Source organism: Marmota marmota, unplaced genomic scaffold (genome assembly GCF_001458135.2).
Source record: "Marmota marmota marmota unplaced genomic scaffold, marMar, whole genome shotgun sequence".
Lineage (NCBI taxonomy): Eukaryota > Metazoa > Chordata > Mammalia > Rodentia > Sciuridae > Marmota > Marmota marmota.
Genome location: NW_026000255.1, coordinates 967,678 through 977,405, shown reverse-complemented (window position 1 = coordinate 977,405; position 9,728 = coordinate 967,678). Strand labels below are relative to the sequence as shown.

General features: G+C 38.3%; 1 protein-coding gene across 1 annotated transcript; it reads left to right on the top strand.

The window, feature by feature from the left end:
• The first annotated feature begins 6 nt into the window (after positions 1-6).
• Ubqln2 (ubiquilin 2) lies at positions 7-4,010 on the top strand. Its single transcript, XM_015506617.2, has one exon. It carries the CDS (start codon positions 57-59, stop codon positions 1,935-1,937), a length of 1,881 nt encoding a protein of 626 aa, XP_015362103.1. The 5' UTR covers positions 7-56; the 3' UTR covers positions 1,938-4,010.
• The last annotated feature ends 5,718 nt before the right edge of the window (positions 4,011-9,728 follow it).

The window sequence follows — 9,728 nt, the reverse complement described above, 5'->3', positions numbered from 1 at the left end:
CCTCGCTCTCTCGCTCGCCCGCGCCTTCCTTGCCCGCCTGCGTCACCGCGGCCGCCATGGCTGAGAACGGCGAGAGCAGCGGCCCCCCGCGCCCCTCCCGCGGTCCTGCTGCGGCCCAAGGCTCGGCCGCTGCCCCGGCAGAGCCCAAAATCATCAAAGTCACTGTGAAGACCCCCAAAGAGAAAGAGGAGTTCGCGGTGCCTGAGAATAGCTCGGTCCAGCAGTTTAAGGAAGCGATTTCAAAACGCTTCAAATCCCAAACCGATCAGCTAGTGCTGATTTTTGCTGGAAAAATCTTAAAAGATCAAGATACCTTGATCCAGCATGGCATCCATGATGGACTGACTGTTCACCTTGTCATCAAAAGCCAGAATCGACCTCAGGGCCAGTCCACCACACAGCCTAGCAGTGCCGCGGGAACTACTACTACCACCACGGCGTCGACTCCCAGGAGTAACTCCACACCTACTACCACAAATAGCAGCCCGTTCGGGTTGGGGAGCCTGGGAGGACTTGCAGGCCTTAGCAGCCTTGGTTTGAGCTCGACCAACTTCTCTGAGCTCCAGAACCAGATGCAGCAGCAGCTCATGGCCAGCCCTGAGATGATGATTCAAATCATGGAAAATCCCTTTGTTCAGAGCATGCTTTCGAATCCTGATCTGATGAGGCAGCTCATTATGGCCAATCCACAGATGCAACAATTGATTCAGAGAAACCCAGAAATCAGTCACCTGCTCAACAACCCAGATATAATGAGGCAGACTCTCGAAATCGCCAGGAATCCAGCCATGATGCAAGAGATGATGAGAAATCAAGATTTGGCTCTCAGCAATCTCGAAAGCATCCCAGGTGGCTACAATGCTCTACGGCGCATGTACACTGACATTCAAGAACCCATGCTGAATGCCGCACAAGAGCAGTTTGGGGGTAATCCATTTGCCTCAGTGGGGAGCAGTTCCTCCTCGGGGGAAGGTACTCAGCCTTCCCGCACAGAAAATCGGGATCCACTGCCCAATCCATGGGCGCCACCGTCGACTACCCAGAGTTCTGCGACCACCAGTACGACCACAAGCAGTGGCAGTGGGTCTGGCAGTAGCTCCAGTAATACTACTGGGAACACTGTGGCTGCAGCTAATTATGTCGCTAGCATTTTCAGTACCCCAGGAATGCAGAGCCTGCTGCAACAGATAACTGAAAACCCCCAGCTGATTCAGAATATGCTGTCCGCACCCTACATGAGAAGCATGATGCAGTCGCTGAGCCAGAATCCAGATTTGGCTGCACAGATGATGCTGAGTAGCCCACTGTTTACTGCAAATCCTCAGCTGCAGGAGCAGATGCGTCCACAGCTCCCAGCTTTCCTGCAGCAGATGCAGAATCCAGACACGCTATCAGCCATGTCAAACCCAAGAGCAATGCAGGCTTTAATGCAGATCCAGCAGGGGCTACAGACATTAGCCACTGAAGCACCTGGCCTCATTCCAAGCTTCACTCCAGGTGTGGGGGTGGGGGTGCTGGGAACCGCCATAGGCCCTGTAGGCCCAGTCACTCCCATAGGCCCCATAGGCCCTATAGTCCCTTTTACCCCCATAGGCCCCATTGGGCCCATAGGACCCACTGGCCCTGCAGGGCCCCCTGGCTCCACTGGCTCTAGTGGCCCCACTGCACCCACTGTGTCCAGCTCTGCACCCAGTGAAACCACCACTCCAACATCAGAATCTGGACCCAACCAGCAGTTCATTCAGCAAATGGTGCAGGCTCTGGCTGGAGCAAATCCTCCACAGCTGCCAAATCCAGAAGTCAGATTTCAGCAGCAACTGGAACAGCTCAACGCCATGGGGTTCTTAAACCGTGAAGCAAACTTGCAGGCCCTAATAGCAACAGGAGGCGACATCAATGCAGCCATTGAGAGGCTGCTGGGCTCCCAGCCATCGTAATTACATTTCTGTACCTTGAAAAAATGTATCTTATTTTTGATAATGGCTCTTAAATCTTTAAACACACACAGAATCGTGCTTTACTTTCATTTTGATTCTTTTAAATCTGTCTATTATAAGTCTAATATGATGCATTTTAAGGTGGAGTCCCTCCCTCCCTTTTTTCTTTTCTCCCCCTTCCTGCCCCTCCCTCCGCCCTTCCCTTTCCCCCCCTGCCTTCTCCCCTCCTTTGTTTCCTTCCTTCCTTCCTTCTTTCCTTCCTTTTTTTCTTTTGGTTTCCTTCCTTCTGTGTTTCGAATGGTGGGAATCAATGCTGTTTCACTCAAAGGTGTTGCATGCAAACACTTCTCTTTATTCTGCATTTATTGTGATTTTTGGAAACAGGTATCAGCCTTCACAGTTGGGTGAACAAGTTTTGTCCTACAGATGTCCAATTTATTTGCATTTTAAACATTAGCCTATGATAGTAATTTAATGTAGAATGAAGATATTAAAAACAGAAGCAAATTATTTGAAGCTCTAATTTGTGGTACAATATTGCTTATTGTGACTTTGGCATGTATTTTTGCTAGCAAAATGCTGTAAGATTTATATCATTCATTGATCGTTTTTGCTATATTTGTACACAGTACAGTAAGCACAATTGGAACTGTACATCTAGAAGTATTACTGTAGAATCTGAGCAGAGTATGTGTAACCCAAATAAGAAAGAATACAAGAAGTATTTCTGGAGCTAGATATGTCTCATGATTTTGTAGAATCTTACAGCATATTTGATAAATTTCTCAGTGAAAAATGTTGGCTAGGCAAGTTCAGTTAAAATATAGTAGAAATGTTTATCCTGGTATCTCTAAGTATACATTTAATTGTACAGAAAACTTACAGTGTAACATTGTGTCAACATTTGCAGATTGACTGTATATGACCTTAATCTTTGTGCAGCCTGAAGGATCAGTGTAGTAATGCCAGGAAAGTGCTTTTTACCTAAGACTTCCTTCTCAGCTTCTCCCATAAAGAGATCCTAATATGCATTTTGATTTGTAATTGGAAATGTAACTTTTACTGAAAGTGTCATGTGATGTTTGCATTACTTTTAACTGCTATGTATAAAGGAAAGTGTATCTTTTGACTTTATTGGTTATTTCTCTTGTGCACAGGGAAAATGCATTAAAAATGACTAAAAAAAATAAAAAAATTAAAAATGGATAAATCTTCTTCTTTTTGCCTTCTGGCCCTAGGATCATGTTTAGAAGGGTATTCCCACCCCAAGATTATATAAATCTTATCCTATATTTCCCTTTCATGGTTTAATTTAAATTTTTTGCCCTATCTGGAATTACTTTAATGTATGGATTTAGGTGTTCTAACTTATTTTTCTCAAAAGGTTAATCAGTTGTTAGCCAATATTTTCTCCTTTCCCAAATTGAAGTATACATATTCATACTTGTTATGTTTGGATTCTCTTTAGTTCCACTGAACATTGTAGCCCTAGTAAACCAGCCTATACTTTTGAGTTAGAAATATGACTTCATACCTGTGAGGCAAGTCCTCTGTTGATCATCTTTATTTTTTACAATTTTCTAATGATTCTGACATATTTGTTGTATCAGTTGAACATTACATTTAATAGGCTTTCCACAAAAGATAAATTGGGAATTTGGGATTGTTTTAAATTGATTATAATAGTGAGCACTGCAGAATTGCATTGCTTTCCAGAAATATTATATATTGCCTCATTATTAAGAACTTTTTATATTATTTGAGAGTTTTATTTATTAAGTCCTGCATAATTTGTGATAAATGTATTCCTAGATAACAAAGACATAAATGGAAGTTTCTATCTGGTTATTTTTGCCATATGGGAAAATTTATTTTCATAGATTATTTAAATTAGCAGTTAATCAAAACTTATTAATTTCATAGGTACTCAGTTGATCCTTTTGAGCTTCTCATGGTAAGCAATCATCAGTGATAAGTTATAATTACATGTTCTTTTCAAAATTTATAACATAATGTCTGACTGCATGGTTAAACATTCTATAACAGTGCTAAATAATAAAGGTGGCAGTGGCATTTTTGTCTTGTTTCTCATTTTAATAAGTATACTGCAGCAATTCTAAATTGTTTTGGAAAAAATATTGAGAGGAAAATAAGTTTGCAAAATACTATATATTCTAGTCCCTCTTGGAGACTTATTGTGAAGTAAATGTTGGTTAGTATGTTTTTAAATGAGTAGGTTTTTTAACATACAGTGTTCTTCAGAAAAACAACTTGGGGAATGATGATTTATTATTCCTCTATAGTGTGATGGTAGATGTTTGAGATAATCACAAAGTTAATCTGCCACAGAAATTTAAGAATTTTAATGACATGGATGATTTTACAAGAAATAAATACTAAACCTGGAGGCATATAAAATAGCAATAAATCAATAACCATAGGAAAAATTGGATATTGTCTGAGACCTGTTCAATCAGATAATTGAACAGATAAGTTTTCAAACATTTAAGGAACAGAGAAATCCTTAGCTTTTCCAGATGTTTTATCCGCTTTTCCAGATGTTTTATCTATTTTTTAATGTTTTGTTTTCTTCCTGAAAAGATCCCTACCTTTATTAAGTCTACTATTTTTCTGCTTTTCAGTTTGCTCATTTTTAAAATAACTTTATTTGGTCTCTTATTTTATTACTTTTAACTTTTTCCTCTGCCTTTTGTGTGATGCAATTTCCTCCTAAGACTCTGTTTTTGTTTTGTATTTCTTCATCTATTGATCCAAAATTTATCCATCCTTTAATCCAGAAGGTATATCCTGACGTGCTGTCCCTCCACCTAAGAGTGGAGTGATTTTTGTATCCTTTCACTGTTTACTGGGTTGTCACCCTTCTTTAAACTGGCTGGATGGTGAAAATTTATATTACAGGCTCTAATTCAACAGAATGAGGAAGTAGGGAAGAACATAAAGCCAGAGGCAATCCCACCAGGAGAACTTCACCATCAAGACATCTTTCCTCATTTGCTCCTTTGGCCTATAATTCAGGTATATGTATACTTTGACCACTTGTGCTGGATGGGGAGGGGCAGTAGTGGGTAGATAATACAACACTGAAACAAACCTGAGATCACCATGTTAGTTGAGAAACTGATCAGAAGATATATCTGTATTTGAGTGTGGCTGACCTTGCCTTCTGAGAGGGGGCAGTCTGCTTTAAATTTTGTTGATCTAGTGTCAAAATAGAAATATATGGAATAATTACTGCCAGGGCTGTCCCTTATGGTATTAGGGGAGGCATTTGGCAGTTGTCTCACATTCACAAAGGGAATCAAATTCAGAATTTTGATAATGATCTTCAAATTATTGATAACTCCAACCAAAGAGCCAGACTGACCCAATGGGAAATGTTTATCATACAGCTTAATTGAGTAAATGTGAAAATATATCAGAAGGCTTAAATAAAATGGAGATTACACAGTATAACCTCAGTTTATTAAAGAGTTTCTCATCCCAGTCTTTTTCATTGCCTACCCCAATCCCTAGTCCTTGTTCTTTTAAACTAGAAAGTATTAGTGGGTTTCTGGCTGCTGTGATTTTATTGATTTGTCAAAATATCACAGAATTTCATCAGATTGTTGATATCCTTCATGTGAATTCTGCTTTCCTTTTTTTTTTAAGAGAGAGAATTTTAATATTTTTTAGTTTTCGGCAGACACAACATCATTGTTTGTATGTGGTGCTGAGGATTGAACCCGGGGCCGCACACATGCCAGGTGAGCGCGCTACTGTTTGAGCCACATCCCCAGCCCTCTGCTTTCCTTTTTGTTTCCACAGGTTTTTTTCAATGTTTGTTTCCCAGTGGTTGCTTCTGTTGATTTGTGGGAGGAACGGAAAGAATTAAGAACCTGTTGTCATGAAACCGTCTTCCCAGAAATCTGTTAGGAGACTTGAGGGGAAAGCAATTTTGTAAAAATAGAAAGGAGAAACATGGTTTGTCAGACAGGCTAAAGCTACACAAAGAACAGTCTTTATCAGGTGATGTACATGTTTGCCTAGGTTTAGACACTTTGATAATGGGTAAAAATCCTTGGCAAAAGCTACTTTTAGTAACAAACTAGAAATTGGAAAATACAACCTTGAAAGAGTTGTTTTTTTCCAATATACAAGGACACTATTATTCATCAAATGACTATCAATTGAGACATGTATTTCTAGCTGTATTGCATGAATATAGTCAAGGGCTCCCTAAAACAGCACTTCAAAATACAACTTCAGAACTTCTTGGCCTAATGTGTAGATTAGCAAACTTAAGCTAATTTCAGAGAAAATTCTATAATTCGTTATTAAAGAATGTTTGGTAAACATGGAAGAAAGAAAAAAGGTGATTGGCTCTAGCATGGATTTTATAAGATTGTCTTCTCAGACAATTTTTCTGTTAGTTTGGGGTAACAATAATTACTAACACATTTACTGTTACGTTTAATTGTAATAACTACATGGTAGCACTGTTATCTTGCCCAATTTCAGATAAGGAAATAAACTAATTGAGGTTAAGTAACTTTCATAAGGTCATACAACTATTATGTTATTGAGTCAAGATTTGCAATCAGTTCTAAGATTCCAGAGTATGTTCTAACTAGTACCTAAATCTATTTGTACCTCCCCCTAAATCTATGAAATGATTCCATTCTATTTATTTGTCACAGAGATTTTATAGTTAATTATATATTATTTGGCCTCCTGAGTGTTATTCAGGAGGCACATTAGCTCTTGTTAAATAAATGCATGCTTACTGCTATTCACCCTGGATCAGGCTACATGAAAATGCACATGTGAGAATCAGCTCTGTCACAAACCAGAGACTAAAATTTAGAGCTTTGCCTTTCCTGACTTTCAAGTTATGGCTAATATTTGAAACTGCCCTTCAGTGCATCTGTTCACAGTGGCCTAATATATACAGTGTCTCCAAATTGGCAATCACTTGGGCCACTTGTGCTTCAGCTGCTCTGGAAGATATCTGCTTTTTGTTGAGCTGCCTCCCAGAGATCTCAGGAGGAGATAAATATTGTATGCCTCACCAAGGCATTTGACAGTTTTTGCAAAGTGTCCTTGAGAACAAAATGGAGTAACATGAGCTAGAGGATAATGGCCAGACAGTAGTCAGGTTGATAATTTGAATTGACAATATTCAAAAATGTGTCAATGTGAACAGAAATTTCTATCTTAGCTTGGTCCCATTGACATTATTTTTCAATGACTACCATAAAAATATAGTACTCTTACCCCACTGCAAGTAATATAGAAGTAGAAGACACAATAAATGTACTGAATAAAGTCCTTAGAGGCTAGGGAAAATAGCCAAATCTAGCAGGATTAAATTTAATAGGATCAAATATGAATTTCTACACTTGTTTCAAATTTTCAGTTACTAAGGGTAGGTGGGTATGTGATTTAACAATAGTATATATGATTAAGACTTTGGTTTTAATTTGCTATAAGTTAAACATGAGCTACCTAAATGAGGTTACAGTGCATACAAATGTAATGAAATCGGAGGCTTCTTTAATAGAGGCATGGTGCCCAGAGAACAAAGAAGGAATGTTTTGTTCTCTGCTAGATAGTTTATGTTGGGAGATTGTAGCATAACAGAGTGCTACAATTAAGACGGAAACAGAAAACCTGGAAAGTGACTGAGGTGGAGACTGAGTTACAAACCAATGGAATTTTTTTTTTTTGCACCTGGGATTGAACCCAGAGGCACTTCACCACTGAGCCACACCCCCAGTCCTTTTTAATATTTTATTAGAGACAGTCTCGCTGAGTTGCTTAGGGCCTCATTAAATTGCTGAGGCTGGCTTTGAACTCACTATCCTCCTGCTTCAGCCTCCTGAGTCGCTGGGATTACAGGCGTGAACCAACATGCCTGGCTTGGAATAAATTTTAAGAGCAAGAATGCTTGAGTTTGTGTATATTTTTTCCCCCAAGTAATTGAATGCCTATTAGGTAGAAGAAGGGTAACATTTACTTGAAGTACCTCTAGAGGGCAGAAGTCAGAATTTTAACTTACTGTTAGGAACATCTAGCAATTCTTTGAAGATACCTTCCTCTCTGTGGTTGTTAAAGTAGAAGCCCCTTTGCAGAAATATTCAAGAATGGTTTTATATTATCAGGTAGAACTTTGGATTGGAAAATTTAAATGATTCTTTGCAAAGCTCATGTTCTCCCAGTGGACTTTTCAGCTTCTTAGTGAAGTTGCAAGATCTGGGATCAAAGCTGTTCCTTGAATAGTTTAGCAAATAACTACTTAGGAGTAGACTGCACACCTTTGTTAACATATAAGATCTAGGTCAATTCATTCACTTTAGTTTTTAAGTGCTATATATGGGGAAAGAACCCGAACTATAAGATCTTAAATTGAATGTAACAAAGTGTTCAGAACTTGGGAGCAGAAAATAGGAGGGGATATTGAGGTCAAAGGACTATTTGGAGGGTGATGGCTACAGGGGTATTCTGACTTTTTTCTCTTGCTAATATTTCCATATTTCCTGTCATTTGTAGTGCTGAGAGGAAGAAAAACTGAGAGTGAAATGTATGATGTAATGGCAGAAGGCATATTCCATGTATAATCCCTTAATTAGAGTGATCACTTTAGAGAATAAAAAAATGTTTGTGCTTTTCTTTATGTGACACAAAATAGGTGTCTCATTACATCAAATAAATTACACTAAGAATCTTAGTCACAGTATTTTCTTTATCAGGTGCTCTAGGATTCCAAAAGTTCTAGAAAAGAGCATCCTAGTATTAGTGACAGACTGAAACACAGCAAACTCCTTATTTGAGGAATGTGAATTGAATCTCAAGTGTGTGTTAACTTTGGTTTTGCCAGCTAAATCTGGGTTCCTTCCCCATATGCTTATACTGATAACTACCTTCATATACTCCCCTATAGGTTGGCTTTCTGTGTGGGCCTTGACCTGTATGAACTACATGTCATATGACCAGAGGACATGGGGAAATAATCTTGCCTTCTTACTTTATTCATACCTTTGCTCACATTTCTTGATACATTCTTATATCTAAATGACTTCAGTTCCTTTATTTTTTTTCTTGTTCCACCTTTTTAAAAAATTTTTTAAGTTGTAGATGAACATAATACCTTTATTTTTATTGGTTCATTTTTATGTGGTGTCAATGATCAAACCCAGTGCCTCACATGTGCTAGGCAAGCACTCTACCACTGAGTTACGACCCCAGCCCTTCTTGTTCCACATTTTTATTGGTATCCTTGAACTTTTTTAAAATAAACTTTTTGCTTTAAATAGTTTTACAATAACAGGAAAATTTTTTACAACAATATAGTTTCCATATATACTACCCCATGTTTCACCCTATTATTGACATCTTAACATGAGTATGGTATATTTCTTACCATTAATGAAGCAATATTGGTTCATTATTATTAAGTCTACATTCAGATTTCCTTAGTTCTTAGCTAATATTTTTTGTTTGAGCATCCCATCTAGGATACCACATTATATTTAGACATCATATCTTGTTAGGCTCCTCCTGACTCTGATAGCTTCTCAGACTTTGCTTGTTTCTTATGACCTTGCTAGATTTCAGGAGTACTTATCATGTATTTTGTGGAATTTCTTTTTTTTATTATTTTTGTTTTGTTTTGTTTTATTTATTTATTTATTTATTTTGGAATTTCAATTGGAATTTTTCTGGTATTTCTCATGATAAAACTGGGATTTTGGATATTTTGTAAGAGCACCACATAGAGGTAAAGTGACATTT